Genomic DNA, 24985 nt, shown 5'->3' with positions numbered 1-24985 from the left:
TGAATGAGGAAGCTGATCGAGATTCTCAAGGCAACCGTACCTATCCCAGGTTTTCCCCTTAGGGGGTCGTGGTCAGGGATCCTTAGACTGAACTATTGGATCCTTAATGGTGCTTGGGAGGTCTATTTTAACCTTCTTCTTTTTTGGCCATGTCACTCTTTTTCGAGAATGACTCGATCCTACAGGAGCAGGCGTAAGTGAGTCTGATTGCTCCGGTTGTGCCAGCGAGTTTGTATCGCATTTTAGGGGTTTCACCTCTATGGGAGTTACCTTATTGCAGAGATCTGCAGGGTCAAGGCCCCTTTGGCGTCATGGGATCGTTTTGTCTTCTGAGGCGGATTGCGAGAGGTTGCTTGGTGTTAACTGTGAGAAGGTGTTTTTCTGAAAGGTTCGGTCCATTCCTTCAGCGTGTAGCTGGTCCCTCGTCATCTATCTTAGAGTGGAGGACACCCCTGTTTTTGTCGGGAGGAGCTAGTTCATCCTGACTCTATATTTGATTTCCAGGTGTTCATCTTTGTTCTCCTCCAGGATATATGTATATATACTAGTTGATAAGCCTAGGCATTCAGCTCTTTTTCAATTACCTTAAAAGGGCATTCAGCTCTTTTGTGTTTTGCCCCAAAAAAACCCTAATCTAAAAAAAATAACCCCCCCTCCAAAAAAAAAAAATAACACTAAAGCCCCAAATAGGTACTCACGGTTTCAAAAGTCCGGCGGAGAAGGTCTTCTTCTAGGTGGGTCCATCATCTTTATCCACAGTGAAGGCGGTGCAGAGCGGAGGTCTGGAGCGGTCTTCCCAGATGTGGAGATCCTCGGCGGCGGTCCTCAGCAGCAGAGGTGGCCCTCGGCGACATAAAGGCTCCTCTTCATCTGATGTCCGTGGTATACTGAATATTAAATGCAAGGTACCGCAATCAATTTGGGGTACCTTGCATTCTTATTGGCTGAATTTTTCAAAACAGCCAATAGGATTGGAGCTACTAACATTCTTTTGGCTGTTCAAATCAGCCAATTCGATTTCAGTAGCTTTCATTCTATTGGCTGCTGAATTTTTCAAAACAGCCAATAGAATGAGAGCTACTGAAATCCTATTGGCTGTTCAAATCAGCCAATAAGATTTCAGTAGCTCTCATCCTATTGGCTGAAGTCCGGTGGAGAAGGTCTTCTCCCAGGGGGGTCCATCATCTTCATCCACAGCGAAGGCGGCGCGGAGCGGAGGTCCGGAGTGGTCTACCCAGAAGTGCCGATCCTCAGCCCCACCCTGCCATTTTCGGAATCCACTTGGATGCCAACATTCCTTTGAGGATGCATGCGCAACTGCCGACGGCGACGGACATTACATACGCAATTATAGTATAGATATATACTGTATGTATATATATATATATATATATATATATATATATATATTAGTAAAGATTTTAAATGCTAAAATTAATTGATGCCGAGGAAGAAAAAACTAACAGTATAAATATGACCACATATAATCCTTGCTTTATAAATATTTATTTTATGGTGACTGCATTAACATCTAATGTATTTAATTTATTGTGGTGACACTGCCAATAAATATTTCATAGCAAAAAAGAAAATGATCTAAATGCATTTTAATAAAAATCACATATTGGGTATTAAATCCTAAAGTGATCATAACAGTTACTTTATTTTTTTCCCACAGCGCTTTTACAAAAAAGCAGCAGCATTTGTGCTACGAGCAGTTGCCAAGCATTCTCCTGAGTTAGCTCAGTCAATAGTTGATTGTGGAGCAGTGGATGCTCTGGTGATTTGCCTAGAAGACTTTGACCCAGGAGTAAAGGAAGCAGCCGCCTGGGCACTGGGCTATATCGCTAGACACAACGCAGGTATGTATTTAGTCCTTTTCCATTTTAATGGGATCTTTTTGCATGCAGAAATTTTGTATAGTGTGTGCTGTTTCCATAGAAACATAATTATCCTTCATAGGGTAAACTGAGACATTCTGTACGCAATAGTATTTAAACGCTACACAACCTTGTGACTTACACAGTTTTTCTGAACGGTTTCATCATTTTATGTTGTTGTTTTTTCAAATCAGCAGGTATGTAGCTAATAAAAATACAATTATGACTTCTATTGCTAATTCAAATAACCTGATGGAGAAAAATGATCAGTCAGATCTCTGCTATCCACAGAACTGATTCCTCCTTTAAATATGAATATTAAAATGGATTTGTCAGTTCTTTTTAAAGAATGCTAAAACTATGCTAATTGCACTAGCTATGGTTTCTAAATTAAATAATTATTATAATGTGCACTATTTACTCGGCTTGACATAGTATGTTAATTAGTGTTACAGTATGCTGATTTTATGACAGGGAATGCTTGATTAATGCATTAGTAACAATAGAATATTGTGTCACTAATTTGCATATTCTAATATGTAAAGGAATAGCATATATATCACAAATTCTTTACTTTTGAAAAAGGAAATACTAATACAATGTTATTTAAAGGGACAGTAGACACCTTCTAATTACAAGACATGTCTCTGGTGTTGAATAACATATCAGCCAAGTCGAAATGTTTTTTAAAACAAAATAAAATAGTTTTTTACTGCAATAGTTTTCTTTCATACAGGTGGTGAGAGTCCACGATCCTTAACTTTTGGGAAGTAATCTTCTCAAAGTCAAAACTGCCCCGGGAGAGCTAAAAGAAAAAATTTCTCAGGACAGGGAGATCTGGACCGAACACTGGAGATTGATTCCCCCAACTGGTATTCCATGAAAGTCTGTTAAGACAGATTCAACAATGATGCCATGCCAAAGTCTCAGCCTGGGCTAAACACATCACCCTCCCCACAGCGCCAACGAAGGCCTGTAGGAAAACTGCAGGGCATAAACCGATGAAGTAACTCTAACTTCGTAGAGTACAGTTCTTGTTAGTGGAATGTATTTGGGGTATGGTTTATGTTGCTTTGTTTTCACCTCATGAAAAATGTTTCATGAACCCTCTGTAATTGGTCGCAGGGACGAATCTTCTGCCTCCCTTTATGGATCTACAGATATACTCCTTTTCCTTGACCTCTGCTGATATGTTTCAGTATTGGTCTGGCTGTCTGGTACTTGATTGCTGGTGGACAAATGTATATTGGTAAGTATATTTTATTTGTTATCAAAAATAACATATAGACACTCATTTTGCTATGTTATGGGCAATTGCTGAGTTTAAAGTTTATCTATATATGTTTTTATATACATGGCCCTGGGACAGATCTTTCACTATTCCCCTTGTTTTTTGGTGCGCTTAGTTCTTCGCACGTCTGCCTATTTTAGTGCTGCCAGGATTGCGCACGTCGGGTTTACGCTCACTTTCTAAGAGCTGCAGGTTATTTTCGCGTACAGGGTTTGTTTTTATGGTTAGCGCACGTCTGCACATTGTTGTATGTATGTCGGGTTATCGCACGTTTGCCCGATTATGCATGCGTCATGATTTTAGCACGCACATTTCCATTTAAACAGTCAGTTGTTTGGAGCACTCAAAAGTATTTTTTTCTTCTCAGCTCGGCTTAGCACGCATTGTCTCTGTAAAGCTGCTTAGGTGGGGGTATATGGTTTCCTTTCATCGAGAGCTTTCTTAAGGGGTTTTATAGTGTTTGTTGCATTGCATTGCTATATGCTATAACGGAGCAGCATAATTCTGTCCCTAAATTTACCCTAGAAACTGAGTCTCCTGAACACTTTTCTACCATTATTAGGTGTGCTTATTGTAAAAACACTCAAGTGCCTTCTTCAGCTCATTTATGTGGCTCATGTTTAGATTTGTTAATGCATGTATACCAATCTAATGCTGTTTATTTGGGTGCCAATGCACCTACTCTTTGTTCATTACAGGTTAAAGGGACACTGAACCCAAATTTTTTATTTCATGATTCAGATGCAGCATGCAATTTTAAGCAACTTTCTAATTTACTCCTATTATCAATTTATCTTCGTTCTTTTGCTATCTTTATTTGAAAAATAATGGTTCAGAGCTCTGGACAGCACTTTTTTATTGGTGGATGAATTTATCCACCAATCAGCAAGGACAACCCAGGTTGTTCACCAAAAATGGGCCGGCATCTAAACTTACATTCTTGCATTTCAAATAAAGATACCAAGAGAATGAAGAAAATTTGATAATTGGAGTAAATTAGAAAGTTGCTTACAATTTCATGCTCTATCTGAATCACGATAGAACAAATTTGAGTTCAGTGTCCCTTTAATGCTGAATCGGTGCCTCCTGCCATGAAATCTTTCATCAAGGCTGCAGTCTCTGAGGCATTGGCTGCTCTGCCACCTTCAATTAAGCGTAAAAGGTCAGTTTAGATTTTTCTTTCTACAAATGCTATATGCCCTGATCCCAGGGATACTGTGGTATCTTCAGATAGTGAAGTTTCCTCTGGGGATGATGATTCCTCATCTGAAGTGGAACCTGATATTTCCTCTTTTTTTGTTTATAGTTGAACATATTCGTTCTCTTTTGAAAGAGGTCTTAGTCACTTTAGGGATTAAAGATCCTAAAACTTCTGATGATAATCCTTGTAATCATTTTAATTCAGTTTTTAGGACTGTTATTAACCTCCCTGAGGTTTTTCCCTGTGCCTGATGCTGTCTCTGACATGAATGCTAGGGAATGGTCTAAGCCAGGTGTGTCTTTTAATTCTACTGCAAGGTTTAAAAAGTTATATAATTTGACTGCTGCTAATCTAGAGTTAAGGGAAACAGTTCCTAAAGTGAATAAGGCCATTTCCACTCTAGCTAAATGTACTACTATTCATTTGGAAGACAGTACTTCTTTTAAGGACCCTTTAAACAGGAAGTTAGAATCCTTTCATAGAAGGGCCTTTTTACATGCTAGTTATATCCTCAGGCCAGCTATTTCTATTGCTTATGTGGCTGTTGCATCTACATAATGGTTGTCTAGTCTTTCAGAGCAGTTTTCTGATTACCCTGTTAGTGCAAATCTATTGAGTTTGCTTCAGAGTGCAAATTATTTTATTTGTGACGCTGTGTTTAATATTATGAAAATGAATGTCAAAAGCATGTCTTTAGCAATTCTTGCGAGGTGGACTTTGAGGCTTAAATCCTGGAATGCTGATATGGTATCTAAATCTAAATTATTATCTCTTTCTTTTCAAGAAAATAAGTTATTTGGGTTTGATTTAAATTCTATTATTTCTACTATTACTGGAGGTAAAGGAGCTTTTCTTCCTCAAGACAGGAAGTCTAAAGGAAAATCCAAAGCTTCTAATTGTTTTCTTTCCTTTCATCAGAATAAAGAACAGAAAAATGACTCCTCTGTTCAAAAGCAAAGTTCCTCTGGTTCAGGCTGGAGACTTAATACTAACTGGAACAAATCCAAGCAGGGTAAGAAATCTGTCCCCTCTTCTAAAACCATATGAATTTGCGGCCCTCGGCCCAGTAGTTCTAGTAGGGGGCAGATTAAACCTCTTTCAGGAGGCTTGGTTTCAGTCTTTTCCAGATAAGAATTGGATTCAGAACAAGGCTTCCCAGGGGAAGTTTTTTTTCTATCCAATGTGCCAAGGAATTTTCAGTTTGTTGCTCTACCATTTGGTCTGGCTACAGCTCCAAAAATATTCACAAAGGTTCTGGGGGCCATTTTGTGTGTGATCAGGTCACTATGGTTTGTTTCTGATTCTGTGATTGAAACCTTGACTCAGACTTGTAAGCCTGTAACTAGGAAGATCTTTCACAAGGTTTGGAAGGCCTTTTTTCCATGGTGTATAAATCATTTTTTCCCCCTGGCATTCTTTCAGAATTCAGATTTTGCAGTTTTTGCAGGATGGTCTAGATCAGCGGTCGCCGACCACTGGTGGTCCACTAGAAGATATTGGTGGTCCTTGACACCATCAAGCAGGAATTAATCTCTTCTGATGGTGTCACCCCTGTCGTGCCGCAACTTCCTACAGTGCCTGGGTAGACATCAGTGAAAACAGACGGAGGAGTTAAATTACAATCTCCTTATGCATGTTGCTTAGTACTGTGCAACTTACGTAGCTAGATTGTATTTTTAACTCCTCCCGCCCGGCGCACTGCTCAGAGGAAGATGCTTCCATTCTAAAGTCAGTAGAGGTTAGTATAGTCTTGGCTCAAATAGTGGAGAAAAAAAATTCTCATATTTTATTTATTTTCTTCCCTTTACCTGTCTTTGTAGTAGTTTTCCTAATTCCTTCAGATGGACTTACATCACTGTTTGTTTTCCTCCCCTCCATCTTCTTTTTTTAAAATTAAATATATAAAAAAATTAATTCTAATAATTTTCCCACGCACAAAGCCATTCCACCTGAATTCCAGTAATTGCCATCCAGCAGATCAGCCATATCCCACCAGTATTATAGTAATTGGCAGTAACATCAATCGTGGTTAGCTCACATCCATATTGAGAGCTTTCTGATATAAACTTAAATTTATGACTCCAATGTCTGTCCATGATCATAAGTAGTTTTGAATAATTCCTAACTGGGGAGGTGACTTAGAAGTCTTGTGGTCCTTTTAAACATAATTATTTCCCCCCCCACTTTCTCCCTCTCTGTTTCCAGCACAAAAGTTGGCACTCACCCTTCATCTGTCATTTGGAAGCATTCTCTCAGTTCTGTCATTCAGTTAGTTAATTCCAAAAAATAATTCTTAAAAATGTGTAAATATATACATAATGTAAACTTAGCTATGGTTATACTAGTTATGTACAGTATGTGTGTGTGTGTGTGTATATATGATTTTTTTTTTTTAAAGTACAAACCTGATATTCATAGTTTTATTCAGGCTCTTTTTCATATTAAACATGTTATCAAGCCTACTTCTCCTCCATGGAATCTTAACCTGATGTTAAGGGTTTTGCAGGCTCCTCCTTTTGAACCTATGCATAAAATTGTCATTAAACTACTTTTTTGGAAAGTGTTATTTCCTTTGGCTATTTCTTCTGCTAGAAGAGTTTCTAAGTTATCTGCTCTTTCTTGTGAACATCCTTATATGATTTTCATCAGGATAAGGCTGTTTTACAGACGTCATTAATTTTTTTGCCTAAGGTTGTTTATTCAGACAACTTTAGCAGAGAGATTGTTGTTTCTTCTTTGTGTCCTAATCCTAAGAATGCTTCTGAGAGATCTTTAAATGTTACATTGATGCTACTAAGCCTTTTAGACAAACTTCCAGTTAATTTTGTTCTTTCTTCTTGTCCTAGGAAGGGTCAGAAGGCCTCAGATGTTTCTTTAGCCTTCTGGTTAAAACTTTTGATTCCCAAAGCCTTCACCACAGCAGATTACTGCCCATTTCATTAGGTCACTTGCCACTTCTTGGGCTTTCAAGAATGAGGCTTCAGTTGATCAAATTTGCAACACCCGATAAACCCCTTTTCCATCCTAAGATAGGGAGAGTCCACGGCTTCATTCCTTACTGTTGGGAAATACAACACCTGGCCACTAGGAGGAGGCAAAGACACCCCAGCCAAAGGCTTAAATATCTCTCCCACTTCCTCATTACCCCAGTCATTCTTTGCCTTTTGTCACGTTAGGAGGTGGCAGAGAAGTTTTAGAAGATTTGGAGAGTCCTACAAAAGGGTATCTGCCCTTCGAGATAGGACTAGAGTTTTAAGTAGTCATGTCAACCTCTCAGTGAGAGTATTGATGAAAGTTAGAGTCTGGAGATGCAGGGAAAGTTTTTCTGCGAAACCATCCAGACTACTGCTAACAGCTCCTAAGCAATCAGTATTGATGAGTTTCACTGCCTGCTTTCTCTCACTCAAGTCCATGTCAGGAGCGCTGCTATAAGACTGTCACTCTTGAGAGGCTGTGTTCTGTTCCACAGCATGGATCCTGGAGGTAAGATCATTTCAATTTTTACACATAAAACGCTACAACAGGGTCACAGTGTGGCTCCTTTATACCTTGATAGGATCCAGGGTTAGTATCCTCTGAAGGGGGTTAATTGAACAGTTGGGGTTAATTAATCAGTGTATTAATTATTTACATGCTGCTTTGTGTGATTTTTTCCTGGCTGAAACAAACAGGTTTCACTTTTAAGTTTCACTTTCGTTTTTGAAAGTGTTGCACAGCTCCTATTACTTGCTGTACTTATAATAACAGGGAAAGTACTGTCTTGTACTCCATGTGACCGGATGTGGTCTATGTTAATTTCCTCCATTCCGGCTGAGACTTGAAGCTGAGGAGAGAGTTTCCTCTGTTATCTGTCTGGGTCTAGGAGGTGGTGTGTGCCCCAGCCATTGGGAGTATAAAGGTGCAGTTTTCTATAATAAAAAAAGTTTTTATTTGTGTCCTTCTGTGGGTATAACCTGAGCTGTGGAGGACTCTGACTTGATAGAAGGTACTCCTTCTGTACTAAATCATACCTGTTTATATTGTTAGGAGGCCGTGGTGTTTCTGCCCACTCAATTATGTTCCACATGCCTTAACACCGTTATAAAGTCTAAGAAGGGAGACAAGCCTGCTAAGGCTCTTAGTTCCTCTGAGCCGTCTACCTCTCAGGACTCGGCGTCCCATGAGATTACTACTCTTGCTACATTATCCACTCCACATGCAGTTCCCCGTAGCACATCTAATCCTCCATCCGGAGGGGGCCTTCTTCCTGCAGACTTTGCCACGCAGTTACAAACAGCAGTGTCTGCGGCCCTCAATGCATTACGTCGCTCTAACAAACACAAGAGGAAGGTTAAACATAGCTCTCCTGACCCGGAGTCATCTAAATATTTATCGGATTTAGCTATTATGTCCCAGTTACCCGATGATGAGTTAACCTCTGTAGCGTCTAGTCCTTAGCGTCTAGTTCTCCTGCTGCGGAGGAACCGTCCTTTAGATTTAAAATTGAGCACTTGTGTTTTTTATTGAAGGAGGTTCTGTCTACGTTAGAGGTTCCAGAGGCCAGGCTGCCTGAAGAACCTAAATTAGACAGAGTTTATGATGACAGGAAAGTTCCTTTGACTTTTCCTGTGCCGGTTAAGATGGCGAACATTATTAAGAACGATTGGGAAAGAATTGGTTCTTCTTTTTCCCTCTCGTCTACTTTTAAAAAGTTGTTCCCGGTCCCGGACTCTCAACTGGATTTGTGGGGCTCCATTCCTAAGGAGGATGGTGCTATTGCTATGCTTGCTAAACGTACTACTTTACCTCTTGAGGATAGTTCAGAGAGCCGATGGAAAAGAAAATGGAAACCTTTCTGAGAAAGATGTTTCAACATACAGGATTTTTGTTTCAACGGGCGGAGCGGCTACCTACTGGTGCGACTTTGTCGGAACTCATTGAGGTAGAGTCTCCCCTCGAGGATATTCAAGACAACATTAAAGCTCTGAGAATTGCTAATTCTTTTATCTGTGATGCAAGCATGCAAATTATTTGCCTAAATGCAAAGGCCTCTGGCTTTGCGGTCCTAGCCCGCCGGGCGCTCTGGTGGAAGTCTTGGTCTGCGGATATGACTTCTAAGTCCAGACTCCTTTCTCTTCCCTACAAGGGAAAGATTTTATTTGGTCCAGGCCTGGATTCCATTATTTCTATGGTTACCGGAGGCAAGGGTGCCTTCCTAACGCAAGATAAGAAGAACAAGTCTAAGGGACGACAATCTTCTAATTTTCGTTCCTTTCGTTCTGACAAATTCCAACTACAACAATCCTCCTACAAACCCGAGCAATTCAAGAGTACTTGGAAGCCGGCTCAGTCCTGGAATAAATCCAAGCAGAATAAGAAGCCCGCCGAAAACAAATAGGCATGAAGGGGCGGCCCCCGATCCGGGATAGGATCGTGTAGGGGGCAGACTGTCTCTTTTTTCAGACGTCTGGTTCAAGGACGTACAGGATCCGTGGGTCCTGAAGGTGGTATCTCAGGGATACAAGATAGGCTTCAAATCTCATCCGCCAAGGGGCAGATTCCTTCTCTCTAATCTGTCTACCAGACCAGAAAAGAGGGATGCCTTTCTAGGGTGCGTTCGGGATCTATCCTCCTTAGGAGTTGGTGTCCCGGTGTCGAAGAAAGAGGTTTGGGGTTTTATTCAAACCTTTTCATGGTCCCAAAGAAGGAGGGAACTCTCCGCCCAATTCTGGACCTAAAGTGCTTAAACAAATTTTGCAGTGTCCCTTCCTTTAAGATGGAGACGATAAGGTCCATCCTTCCTTTAATTCAGGAAGGCCAGTTTATGACCACTATAGATATGAAGGCTGCTTGCCTTCATGTTCCAATCCACAGGGAACACTTTCAGCTCCTGAGGTTTGCATTCCTGGACCAGCACTTCCAGTTCATTGTCCTTCCATTTGGCCTAGCTACTGCTCCAAGAATCTTTACAAAGGTTCTGGGGGCTCTTCTAGGTATTGCAGTAGCCCCATACTTGGACGATATTCTGGTGCAAGCACCATCCTTCCGTCTTGCGAAAGAATTCCCTGAGTCCCTTCTAAGTCTTCTTCGATCACATGGATGGAAGATAAACTTGGAAAAGAGTTCTCTTATCCCAAGTACCAAGGTGGAATTCCTGGGTACTATAATAGACTCCATATCCATGAGGATATTTCTAACAGACCAGAGACGTTGCAAGCTAACTTCGGCATGTCTTGCCCTCCGGACCTCCTTGAGTCCCTCTGTGGCTCAATGTATGGAGGTGATTGGTCTCATGGTGTCCAGCATGGACATCATTCCTTTTGCCAGGTTCTGTCTCAGACCTTTACAACTGTGCATGCTGAGGCAGTGGAACAGCGATCATTCAGATCTGTCTCAACAGATTGTATTAGACAGCCGGTCGAGAGAATTGCTCTCATGGTGGCTCTGTCCAGATCATTTGTCCCTAGGGACATGCTTCTTAAGACCATCCTGGGAGATTGTGACTATGGACGCAAGCCTATCAGGATGGGGAGCTGTTTGGGGTCATACATCCAAAGCACTCCAGCCACCAGAAGAAATATTTATTTAAAAGACCTTTATTTTCATTAGTTGGGTCCAAAAGTTTATAGGAACAACGTTTTGAACCTACAATAGGCTCTTAGTCATGTACATGACTAAGAGCCTATTGTAGGTTCGAAACGTTGTTCCTGTAAAGTTTTGGACCCAACTAATGATAATAAAGGTCTTTTAAATAAAGATTTCTTCTGGTGGCTGAAGTGCTTTGGATGCATGACTATTTGGATTGACAAGATTTGGCAAATCTTTCTCCGTGCCCCACAACAGGTGTGCTGTTCTCCTTCTCTTTTGATTTTCAGGAGCTGTTTGGGGTGACAGGAAGGCACAGGAGTTGTGGACTCAGGAGGAGTCCTCCCTCCCGATCAATATTTTGGAACTACGGGCAATCTTCAAGGCCTTGAAGGCTTGGCCACTTCTGGGTTTGTCCCAGTTTATCAGATTCCAATCAGACAATATAACCTTGGTGGCTTACATCAACCATCAGGGGGGGAACTAGAAGTTCCTTGGCGATGATGGAAGTGTCTCAGATTCTAGAGTGGGCGGAGGCCCACCGCTGTTTGCTGTTAGCGATCCACATTCCGGGTGTGGACAACTGGGAGACGGATTTTCTCAGCAGGCAATCCTTCCATCCAGGGGAATGGTCTCTCCATCCCGAGGTGTTTGCAAAGATATGCAGCAAGTGGGGGACGCCAGAAATAGATCTCATGGCGTCCCGTCTCAATACCAAGCTACCCAGGTACGGGTTGAGGGATCCCCAAGCGGATCTAATAGATGCATTAGCAGTGCCCTGGAGGTTCAAACTCGTATATCTTTTTCCTCCATTACCGCTTCTTCCTCGAGTGGTGGCCCGAATCAATCAGGAGCAGGTATCAGTAATCCTGATTGCTCCATCATGGCTGAAAAAGTCGTGGTTTGCAAATCTAGTGGGGGTGTCCTCATCTCCTTCGTGGAAGTTACCTTGTCGCAGAGACCTGCTGATACAAGGTCCATTAGTTCATCAAAATCTAGATTCTCTGATGCTGACTGCATGGTGATTGAACGCTTAGTCTTAGCCAAGAGAGATTTCTCTGAGAGTGTCATTGATACTCTTATTCAAGCACGTAAACCAGTTACTCTGCGTATCTACCACAAGGTGTGGAGGACCTACTTATTCTGGTGTGAAGAGAATGTTTTTTCCTGGCACAGAGTTAAGGTTGCCAGGATCTTATTTTTTTCTCCAGGATGGGCTGGAGAAGGGCCTTTTTTCTAGTTCTCTGAGGGGACAGATTTCAGCCCTGTCGGTTTTATTGCACAAGAGACTGGCTGAGCTTCCAGACGTGCAATCCTTTGTTAAGGCTCTGATTAGGATCAGACCTGTGTTTAGATCCGGGGCTCCTCCTTGGAGCCTAAATCTTTTTCTTTGGGTTTGGAAACAGGTTCCGTTTGAGCCTCTGCATTTCGTTGACGTTAAATTGTTATCTTGGAAGGTTCTCTTTTTATTGGCTATTGCCTCTACGCGCAAGGTTTCTGAGATCTCTGCTTTGCAATGTGAGCCCCCTTATCTGATTTTTCATGCAGATAAGGCAGTTTTACGTACTAAATTAGGTTTTCTTCCTAAGGTTGTGTCAGATCGCAACATCAATTAGGAGTTTGTGGTTCCTTCCTTGTGCCCTAATCCTTTTTCATCGAAAGAACACTTACTTCACAATTTGGATGTGGTTCGCGCCTTGAAGTTCTATCTTCAGACTACTAAGAAGTTTAGACAATCTTCCTCTTTGTTTGTTGTCTATTCGGGGAAGCGTAAGAGGCAGAAGGCTACTTCGACTTCCTTATCTTTTTGGTTAAGGAGTGTCATCCGCTTAGCTTACAAGACAGCGGGATATCGTCCTCCTGAGAGGATAACGGCTCATTCTACTTGAGCAGTGGCTTCCTCTTGGGCCTTTAAGAACAAGGCCTCTATGGATCAGATTTGTAAGGCGGCTTCCTTTCCTCCTTACATACTTTTTCAAAGTTGTACAAGTTTGATGTTTTTTGCTTCGGCTGAAGCAGCTTTCAGGAGAAAAGTTTTGCAGACTGTGGTGCCCTCAGAATAGGGTCCGCCTATTTCTTTTTATTCCCTTCAGTTATTCATTTAGTGTCCTCTGGAGCTTGGGTATAGTTTTCCCAACAGTAATGAATGAAGCTGTGGACTCTCCCTATCTTAGAAAGGAAAATATAATTTATGCTTACCAGATAAATTCCTTTCCTTCCGGATAGGGAGAGTCCACCCCCCCCCCCCTGTTTTTTCTTGTCTATGGACGGTTTTTCCTTGTTCCTTCGGCAGAATGACTGGGGTAGTGAGGAAGTAGGAGGGATATTTAAGCCATTGGCTGCGGTGTCTTGGCCTCCTCCTGGTAGCCAGGTGTTGTTTTTTCCAACAGTAAGGAATTAAGCCATGGACTCTCCCTAACCGGAAGGAAAGGAATTTATCTGGTAAGCATAAATTATGTTTTAATTTATTATCAGGTATTTGTAGAGCGCCAACAGATTCCGCATTTGCACTTAGGGACAGTATACTATAAAATTGTTTTTCCCTTAAAGAGGAATGCATGTAATAGACACTACTATAAAGAATAAGATGCACAGATACTGATATAAAAAATCTAGTATAAAACTGTTTAAAAACTTACTTAGAAGCTCTCAGTTTAGCCCTGTTGAAAAGGTAGCTGGAAAGCCAGCTGCAAGTGGGAAATAAGACACTACCCCCCCCCTTCTTTTACATATGAAAAGATCCTTTACGCAAACAGGAGCAAGCTGGAGTAGGTATCTGATGGTATTCTCCTAAAACTTTGGGGCTTGGTTAGGAGACTGAAAATAAGAGCAATGTTATTTAAAAATAAGCAAAACTATACATTTAAGAAAATCAAAAAACTTTATGGGCTATATAAATAGATCATCTATAAAACATTTATGCAAAAATAAAATGAGTGTATAATGTCCCTTTAATGTGTTTAAAATAACTTTTTTATCAGATGCAGAGTATAAAATGCATGAGATTTGCTTTTTTAAGGCTTATTTGTGTATCTGAATTAGCTGATTTTGGCCTAGATTTGGAGTTTGGCGTTAGCCTTAAAAACCAGCGTTAGAGGCTCCTAACGCTGGTTTTAGGCTAACTCCGGTATTTGGAGTCACTCAAAAAAGGGTCTAACACTCACTTTTCAGCCGCGACTTTTCCATACCGCAGATCCCCTTACGTCAATTGCGTATCCTATCTTTTCAATGGGATTTTTCTAACTCCGGTATTTAGAGTCGTGTCTGAAGTGAGCGTTAGAAATCTAACGACAAAACTCTAGCCGCAGAAAAAAGTCAGTAGTTAAGAGCTTTCTGGGCTAACGCCGGTTTATAAAGCTCCTAACTACTGTACTCTAAAGTACACTAACACCCATAAACTACCTATGTATCCCTAAACCGAGGTCCCCCCACATCGCTGCCACTCGATTAAATTTTTTTAACCCCTAATCTGCCGACCGCCACCTACGTTATACTTATGTACCCCTAATCTGCTGCCCCTAACACCGCCGACCCCTGTATTATATTTATTAACCCCTAATCTGCCCCCCACAACGTCGCCGCCAGCTACCTACAATAATTAACCCCTAATCTGCCAACCGCAAAGCGCCGCCACCTACATTATAGCTATGTACCCCTAATCTGCTGCCCCTAACAACGCCGACCCCTATATTATATTTATTAACCCCTAATCCGCCCCACTCAACGTCGCCTCCACCTGCCTACACTTATTAACCCCTAATCTGCCGAGCGGACCGCACCGCTACTATAATAAAGTTATTAACCCCTAATCCGCCTCACTAACCCTATAATAAATAGTATTAACCCCTAATCTGCCCTCCCTAACATCGCCGACATCTAACTTCAATTATTAACCCCTAATCTGCCGACCGGAGCTCACCGCTATTCTAATAAATGTATTAACCCCTAAAGCTAAGTCTAACCCTAACACTAACACCCCCCTAAATTAAATATAATTTTAATCTAACGAAATTAATTAACTCTTATTAAATAAATTATTCCTATTTAAAGCTAAATACTTACCTGTAAAATAAACCCTAATATAGCTACAATATAAATTATAATTACATTGTAGCTATTTTAGGATTAATATTTATTTTACAGGCAACTTTGTAATTATTTTAACCAGGTACAATAGCTATTAAATAGTTAAGAACTATTTAATAGTTACCTAGTTAAAATAATTACAAAATTACCTGTAAAATAAATCCTAACCTAAGTTATAATTAAACCTAACACTATACTATCATTAAATTAATTAAATAAAATACCTACAATTACCTACAATTAAACCTAACACTACACTATCAATACATTAATTAAATACAATATCTACAAATAACTACAATGAAATAAACTAACTAAAGTACAAAAAATAAAAAAGAACTAAGTTACAAAAAATAAAAAAATATTTACAAACATAAGAAAAATATTACAACAATTTTAAACTAATTACACCTACTCTAAGCCCCCTAATAAAATAACAAAGCCCCCCAAAATAAAAAATGCCCTACCCTATTCTAAATTACTAAAGTTAAAAGCTCTTTTACCTTACCAGCCCTGAACAGGGCCCTTTGCGGGGCATGCCCCAAGAAGTTCAGCTCTTTTGCCTGTAAAAAAAAACATACAATACCCCCCCAACATTACAACCCACCACCCACATACCCCTGTGGAATAGGAATATTCTGATTGGCTGATGGAATCAGCCAATCAGAATCAAGTTCAATCCGATTGGCTGATCCAATCAGCCAATCAGATTGAGCTCGCATTCTATTGGCTGTTCCGATCAGCCAATAGAATGCAAGCTCAATCTGATTGGCTGATCGGATCAGCCAATCGGATTGAACTTGATTCTGATTGGCTGATTCCATCAGCCAATCAGAATATTCCTACCTTAATTCCGATTGGCTGATAGAATCCTATCAGCCAATCGGAATTCAAGGGACGCCATCTTGGATGACATCATTTAAAGGAACCGTCATTCGTCGTTCAGTCGTCGGCCAGGATGGATGTTCCGCGTCGGAGGTATTCAGGATGCTGCCGCTCCAGATGGATGTCGATAGAAGATGCCGCCTGGATGAAGACTTCAATCGGATGGAAGACCTCTTCTGCCCCGCTTGGATGAAGACTTCAATCGGATGGAAGACCTCTTCTGCCCCGCTTGGATGAAGACTTCTACCGGATCATGGACATCTTCAGCCCCCCGCTTGGGCTTGGATCAGGACATCGGAGGAGCTCTTCTGGACCGATCGGTGAACCTGGTATGGTGAAGACAAGGTAGGAAGATCTTCAGGGGCTTAGTGTTAGGTTTATTTAAGGGGGGTTTGGGTTAGATTAGGGGTATGTGGGTGGTGGGTTGTAATGTTGGGGGGGGTATTGTATGTTTTTTTTTACAGGCAAAAGAGCTGAACTTCTTGGAGCATGCCCCGCAAAGGGCCCTGTTCAGGGCTGGTAAGGTAAAAGAGCTTTGAACTTTAGTAATTTAGAATAGGGTAGGGCATTTTTTATTTTGGGGGGCTTTGTTATTTTATTAGGGGGCTTAGAGTAGGTGTAATTAGTTTAAAATTGTTGTAATATTTTTCTTATGTTTGTAAATATTTTTTTATTTTTTGTAACTTAGTTCTTTTTTATTTTTTGTACTTTAGTTAGTTTATTTCAACGTAGTAATTTGTAGATATTGTATTTAATTAATGTATTGATAGTGTAGTGTTAGGTTTAATTGTAACTTAGGTTATGATTTATTTTACAGGTAATTTTGTTATTATTTTAACTAGGTAACTATTAAATAGTTCTTAACTATTTAATAGCTATTGTACCTGGTTAAAATAATTACAAAGTTGCCTGTAAAATAAATATTAATCCTAAAATAGCTACAATGTAATTATAATTTATATTGTAGCTATATTAGGGTTTATTTTACAGGTAAGTATTTAGCTTTAAATAGGAATAATTTATTTAATAAGAGTTAATTTATTTCGTTAGATTAAAATTATATTTAACTTAGGGGGGTGTTAGTGTTAGACTTAGCTTTAGGGGTTAATACATTTATTAGAATAGCGGTGAGCTCCGGTCGGCAGATTAGGGGTTAATGTTTGAAGTTAGGTGTCAGCGATGTTAGGGAGGGCAGATTAGGGGTTAATACTATTTATTATAGGGTTAGTGAGGCGGATTAGGGGTTAATAACTTTATTATAGTAGCGGTGCGGTCCGCTCGGCAGATTAGGGGTTAATAAGTGTAGGCAGGTGGAGGCGACGTTGTGGGAGGCAGATTAGGGGTTAGGGGTTAATAAATATTGTAACGGTACCAACCGGATACCAAGGGTTAACACCAGGGAACAATGTCCTGCATAGGGAATCAGCAGTTCACAACCCAGCCAGTTGTCAGGTTTAAACAGAATTGACTTTTATTAAGGCTCATATGCCCAGTATTTATGCAGGTCTGACCCCCCCAGAAGGGGGGTTGAAAGAATGTTGTACATTGAATGGAGGGAACACGCCCTTTTACATGATACAATAGAATACCTTGCTCAAGCTGATAACAATTTAAACACAGACACACACTTGTCTTTCCTTATCATCTAGGGTCTGCTCTCTGAGGTTGATTAAACAATGGACTGTGTATCAATAACATTAATGACAGTGCACAATAGCTGAACACAGTTAACTCTTTCAGTGCTGACAGAAGGGTCTGTCACATCTACATAGCACAATATACAGCCTATAGACAACCTTTCTTATGTTATAGTCCAGAAGTGGCTAGGTTTGCCACAATGCTCCCCCAGAACCAAGCCGGCATACACAGTCTGATCCCAACGGATCGGCTTGGGGATGTCCGGGGCAACAACTTTCGGCTCAAGTAGGCTACGGGGTGTTCTCCGCCATCTGCTCCAACTTGGCTCAGTACTGCCCCCACCCCAAACATGGAAGCGTCTCTTCCCGGAGGGACTGGGCTTGGGTAGTCACAGGGTTAACATCAGCGGGATCCATGGGAGCATAGGCAGAAACAAGGGGGGCCAAGTCATTTCCAAGGAGAACATCAGCAGGTAAGTCCTTCTTGACCCCCACATTCACAAGTCTAGCGCCCACTCCCCAATCCAAATGTACCCTGGCAACAGGTAGGCGGAACACAGTGCCCCCTGCTACCCTCACAGCCACAGTGTCTCCAGTGTGCTGTTTCTCAGGCACCAAGTTCTCTTGAAGCAAGGTCATGGTAGCACCAGTATCCCGTAGACAACTGACCTCCTTCCCATTCACTTTAACCCGTTGCCGGTTATTCCGGTGGGCAGCTTGCACGGGGTCTGCTTCATGTAGGCTGCCCCAGCATTCTGGCGCCTCTACGTAGCGGGCCACAGGCTGAGGATTATGTGGGATTCCGCCAGCGGGTCTTCTCCAGGACTGTGCTTGATTCGCTGCGTTTAGGGGACACTCTGGTCTTTTGTGCCCTAGTTGCTTACATCCAAAGCACCGAATAGGTTGTGAGTAGCCCCGCGAATTGAACCGGGCTCTCTGAGGGTAGTTCATGGCCGGAGGCCGTGTGGTATAGCGGTGCGCCGGGGGTTGGTAACTGGCAGCTGCTGGGGTGACTGGGGGTCTGTACTCCACTCTAGCAGTGGGCAATCGGTATACTGCTCCCCCTGCCCCTCGTACTGCCACGGATCCGCCAGTGGGTGCTGTATCCGGCACCAAATGGGGAGCTATCAGGGTTAAAGTAGCTCCCGAATCCCGAAGTCCCTGGACCGACATCACTTCATGCAGAATTCCCAGGGGTTCCTCGGCTTGGGTGCTCAACACCTCATGAGCGGCTGGCTCCGTTTGGTAATGGTGAGCAGCCGCCCTTGGGGCCAGGTTCTGTCTGACCTGGTTCCAAGCTTGTCTGCTCCGATTTTGGGTGCACTCACGTGCCATATGTCCCCACTGCTTGCAGGTGTGGCATTGTATATTAGCCCGTCCGTTGTTAGGCTGTAGTCCATGGTGCCTCCTGGCATCAAAATGCTGGTCTGCTAATCTGGCTGCTTCGGTTAAGGTGAGGGGTTTTCGATCTCTCACCCATTCTTGGGCTTCTGGGGACAAGCCGTTAAAGAATTGCTCCAACAGCATCAGTTGTCGCAATTCTTCCATGGTGGTAGCTTGGCTGGCCTGTATCCACCCCTGAGATGCTTGATCCAGCTTGTGGGCCCACTCTGCATGGGAATCTCTTTCTGGCTTGCGCAGGCCTCTAAACTTGCGCCGGTATGCCTCTGAGGTAATGGCATATCTTTCCAAGATCGCTCTCTTCACTTTAGCGTAATCCTTGCTGTCCTCCCTGGGTACAGCGCGATACGCTTCCGCTGCCCTACCGGCTAGCTTGCCTGCTAGCACCGGCACCCATACGGACTGCTCCAAATCATGTAACTCGCACAGTCTCTCAAAATCCTGTAAATACCCATCAATCTCATCCTTCTCCTCACAAAACATTTTAAATGCATGGTATGGGATTTTGGGTCTTACTGGGTTGCTGAGTGCGTCCAAAATGGATTCTGCTCGGGAGGATGCATTCCGCGGACTGTGTGCCATCACGTACTCCTGCACATCTGCCATTACCACGGATAGCATATCCCGTGGTACAGGTTGGGGTAAAAATTCCAGCCTGGTCCTCATTTCCCTCTGGTATAGGGTCTCCTCCATGGCTGCTGGAGGCGTAGCGCTGCGAGCTCTGTCTCCCTCCATCAGCTCAGCAATTAATATAGCCTTGGGTTTGCTGCTGCCTATCTTTCCCCTGGCTTCTAGCAGTTCCTTTTACGTTTGTCTCTTTAGCTTAGAATAATCCATCTCCATTCACTTCGGTCCCTGGTACTCCTTCCATCTTAGTCAGTATTGTAGTAATCCCCCTCTTCCTGAGGTTACTGGCTTGTGTAGTTGCTCTTCTGGGCGATAAGGTTCATTCCGTCGCTTGCCACCAATTGTAACGGTACCAACCGGATACCAAGGGTTAACACCAGGGAACAATGTCCTGCATAGGGAATCAGCAGTTCACAACCCAGCCAGTTGTCAGGTTTAAACAGAATTGACTTTTATTAAGGCTCATATGCCCAGTATTTATGCAGGTCTGACCCCCCCAGAAGGGGGGTTGAAAGAATGTTGTACATTGAATGGAGGGAACACGCCCTTTTACATGATACAATAGAATACCTTGCTCAAGCTGATAACAATTTAAACACAGACACACACTTGTCTTTCCTTATCATCTAGGGTCTGCTCTCTGAGGTTGATTAAACAATGGACTGTGTATCAATAACATTAATGACAGTGCACAATAGCTGAACACAGTTAACTCTTTCAGTGCTGACAGAAGGGTCTGTCACATCTACATAGCACAATATACAGCCTATAGACAACCTTTCTTATGTTATAGTCCAGAAGTGGCTAGGTTTGCCACAAATATAATATAGCGGTCGGCGGTGTTAGGGGCAGCAGATTAGGGGTACATAAGGATAATGTAAGTAGCGGCGGTTTACGGAGCGGCAGATTAGGGGTTAAAAATAATATGCAGGGGTCAGCGATAGCGGGGGCGGCAGATTAGGGGTTAATAAGTGTAAGGTTAGGGGTGCTTAGACTCGGGGTACATGTTAGGGTGTTAGGTTCAGACTTAGGAAGTGTTTACGCATAGCAAACAATGGGGCTGCGTTAGGAGCTGAACGCGGCTTTTTTGCAGGTGTTAGGTTTTTTTTTCAGCTCAAACAGCCCCATTGTTTCCTATGGGGGAATCGTGCACGAGCACGTTTTTGAGGCTGGCCGCGTCCGTAAGCAACTCTGGTATCGAGAGTTGTGGACTCTCAATACCAGAGTTATTTTTATGGTGCGGCCAGAAAAAAGCCGACGTTAGCTACGCGGGTCCTTACCGACAAAACTCTAAATCTAGCCGTTTGTGTTTTGATGCCACAACCTAATAAAATGGGTTATTGTAGACATAATCAGATCTCATTACTTTATCACATTATGTAAATATACCTGCTTCTTTATCTTATATCTGTCCATAAACCAATCACCAATACTTGGAGAGAACAATGGTAAATTAACATTGTATTACCTTATCTCTTCTATAACCCACTGGGAGTGTAATTTCTTCTACTGGCTGTGTTAACACAGCTTGGCCTCGAGGCCAAAAACTTTCAGGATGGGTAGGGATACCACAGGCTAAATCAACTTTTTCAAATGCCAATATAAGACTAATGGAAATACTTGTAAACAATTGAATACACTCCAGCAGGTAAAGTGGATCATTGGGAACAAATTAAAGGGGAGACATTTTTTGAGTAAACTTTCCCTTTAACTGTTAGCGCTCCACTGGTAATCTAGCCTTTTATAGGGTAATTAATTTTTAATGTAAATGGTCTTTAACTAAGCCAGTGGTATAATTGTAGTTTTTAATAAATTATTTACACGCAAATTAGGAAAAGTTGCAACAAAGCTTTAATGTTTATTTGCTGTCCTGTCGTCATGGTATCTTTTTTAAAAAGATATACCACGATGAGCCCTTGAGAGATTTATTTCTTTTTTTCAGAAGATTATTGCCATTTTTTAAAGGACCAGTCAACACATTAGATTTGCATAATCAACAAATGCAAGATAACAAGACAATGCAATATCACTTAGTCTGAACTTCAAATGAGTAGTAGATTTTTTTATAACAAATTTCAGTTATGTATATTTCCACTCCCCTTGTACCATGTGATAGCAATCAGCCAATCACAAATGCATATACGTATAGTCTGTGAATTCTTGCACATGCTCAGTAGGATCTGGTGACTCAATAATTGTAAATATAAAAGACTGTGCACATTTTTTTTAATGGAAGTAAATTGGAAAGTTGTTTAAAATGACATGCTGTATCTGAATCATGAAAATTTTATTTAACCTGAGTGTCCCTTTAACTCAGTCTGCAAAAAGGTTCACAACCCCTGATCCAGGCAGAGCCACCTCCTTTTCAGATAGATTACAAGTTATGTGCGCTATAGGGAATTTAACGAACTCAACAAAAGTTGCGTTATTTGACCCTCTATAGCGCAGCCATTACAAGTTTTGAAACAGCTGGCTTGTGCGTGCGATATGGTGGTTTTAAGCTACCACACAAAATACAAACGCTGTTTTGATGTGCTCGTTCACACTTTCCCAATAGACATCAATGGGGAGAGCGGGTCAGAAAAAAACCTAACACCTGCGATCGCTGAATGAAAAGCTCCGTAACGCAGCCCCATTGATGTCTAGAAGCAAAAAAAAAGTTACGTTTAAAAGTAACACCCTAACAAACACCCCTGATCTGCTGCCCCCGACATCGCCGACACCTACATAATGTTATTAATGCCTAATCTGCCGCTCCCGATATTGTTGCCACTATACTTAAGTTATTAACCCCTATTCCCCTGCACCCCAACATTGCCCACACTATAATAAATCTATTAACCCCTATTCTGCCGCTCCCCAACATCGCTGCAACTAAATAAAGCTATTAACCCCTAAACCTCTGGCCTCCCACATCACTTCCACTAAATAAACCTATTAACCCCTAAAACGCCAGCCTCCCACATTGCAACTACCTAAATTAAACTATATTAACCCTCTAAAACTAACCCTAATGTAACCGTAACCCTAACACCCCCTAACTTTAACATAATTAAAATAGAGCTAAATTAAAGTTACAATTATTAACTAAATAATACCTATTTAAAACTAAATACATACTTACCTGTAAAATAAAAATTTATTTTAACTAGGTAGACTAGTTAGTAAATAGTTATTAACTACCTAGTTAAAATAAATACAAACGTACCTGTGAAATAAAACCTAAGCTGCCTTACACTAAAACCTACCATTACAAAAAATAAAAAACACTTAAATTACACAAAATAAAAAAACCTACTATTACAAAAAATAACAAACGAAATTATCCAAAACAATAAAAATTATTCCTATTCTAATACCCTTAAAAAAAAAAACAACAAAAAAAACCTAATCTATAATAAACTACCAAGGGCCCTTAAAAGGGTATTTTGTAGGGCATTGCCCTAAAGTTAACAGCTCTTGCTAAAAAAGAAAATCAAACACGCCCTAACAGTATACAAACCCCCCAAACCCACAAAATAAAAATAAAGTAAAACCTAATCTACCCATTGCCCTGAAAAGGGCATTTGTATGGGCTTTGCCCTTTAAAGGGCATTCAGCTCTTTTGCTTTTCATTAAAATTAAAAAATGTCTATTCTAAAAAGAAAAACTCACCCCAAAACGAAAAAAAAAAATACACAAAATAACAAATGAATTATCAAAAATAATAACAATTATTCCTATTCTAATATCCGTTTAAAAAAAAACTTACCCCAAAATAAAAAACCTAATCTATAATAAACGATCAATATCCCTTAAAAGGGCTTTTTGTAGGGCATTGCCCTAAGTTAAACAGCTCTTTTACCTAAAAAAAAATTACAAACCCCTCCCCCCAACCCACAAAATTAAAAAAAAACTATCTAAAAAAACATAATCAACCCATTGCCCTGAAAAGGGCATTTGTATGGGCATTGCCCTTAAAAGGGCATTTAGCTCTTTTGCATTGCCCTGAAAAGGGCATTTAGCTCTTTTACAAAAAGCCCAATCCCTAAACTAAACAAAAAACCCACCCAAAAAAGTTTAAATGTTTACTAACCCCGAAGATCCACTTACAGTTGCTGAAGTCCAGCTTGAAGGATCTTAATTCCGGCGGCTCCATCTTCATCCAGGTGGCTCCATCTTTATCCAGGCGGCATCTTCTATCTTCATCCCGGCGGTGCAGAGCGGGTCCATCCTGAAGACATCCGGCGCAAGGCATCTTCTTCATACAGTCGCCGCCGTATACTGAATCTTCAATGCAAGGTACGAGATTCAAAATGGCGTCCCTTGCATTCCTATTGGCTGATTTGATTTTGGAAATTCAAATCAGCCAATAGGATGAGAGCTACTGAAATCATTGGCTGTTCAAATCAGCCAATAGGATGAGAACTACTGAAATTCTATTGGCTGATTTGAATAGCCAATAGAATTTTATTTTTTTCAATTTCATTCTGATGAAGGGGTCGTGCTGATCCCCGAAACGTCAAATAAATTGTTTTGACACTTTGAAACAAAGACCTGTGAGTGCATTCGTTTGCTACATTTTATTTACATTTTTGCACCCAGGTAGTCGGCCCATGAGGGTGGATTCACTCAGAGGAGTTGGTTGTGTATATATATATATATATATATATACATACATACACACACATACACACTGTATATATATATATATATATATATATATATATACACTGTGCCTCTTCTTACTTTGAAGTTTCTATCTACCTACCATAGAGTGCACCCAGGCATTTCACCATAACAGTGAGTGCCGGGAACCCAGAAATATATATATAAAAGACTATATACATGGGTAATACATGGGTAAACTTCCTTAGTAAAGGAACAGTCAAAATTAATCTTTCAGGATTCAGATAGAGCATGCAATGTTACACAACTTTCCAATTTATTTATCTTACAAAATGTGTTTTTTTCTCTTGATATCCTTTGTTTAAAGAGCATACCTAGGTAGGATCATGAGCAGCAATGTGCTGCTGGGAGCTAGCTTGCGATTGGTAGCTTGCCATATGACTGTTGCCATTCACTCACCAGATACATCCAGCCTGTTCCCTTTAGTGCATTGCTGCTCCTGAGCCTACACTTCAAAACACCGGATACCAAGAAAACAAAACAAGCTTCATTATAAAAGTAAACTGGAAGGTTGTTTAAAATTGCAGGTTCTATCTGAATCATGAGTTTTATGTTGACTTTACTGTCCCTTTAAGTATAACCATTGCAATAATATGGAATTATATATATTTCTTTAATTTGCTAAAAAAAAGTAGTTTTTTTTCTTTCATTTGAGAAAAGAAATGCATCAGTTTTGAATTATGTCACTACTATAGCAATAGTTTTTACTATGACCTATACACTTCAGTGTTTTCTCCATTGTAAA

General features: G+C 41.1%; 1 protein-coding gene across 1 annotated transcript in view; it reads left to right on the top strand.

Annotated features, from left to right (window-relative positions):
• The window catches only part of SPAG6 (sperm associated antigen 6), a 367292-nt gene that overhangs the window by 243982 nt on the left and 98325 nt on the right, over positions 1 to 24985 (top strand). Inside the window, exon 4 of the mRNA XM_053713957.1 lies at positions 1679 to 1862. Within this exon, the coding sequence (XP_053569932.1) occupies positions 1679 to 1862 (184 nt within the window). The remainder of the gene's footprint in view (positions 1 to 1678; positions 1863 to 24985) is intronic.

This window comes from Bombina bombina, chromosome 5 (assembly GCF_027579735.1).
Source record: "Bombina bombina isolate aBomBom1 chromosome 5, aBomBom1.pri, whole genome shotgun sequence".
Classification (NCBI taxonomy): Eukaryota; Metazoa; Chordata; class Amphibia; order Anura; family Bombinatoridae; genus Bombina; species Bombina bombina.
Note: the sequence above shows the minus strand (reverse complement) of the source record. Positions and strands in the feature narration are given on the sequence as shown.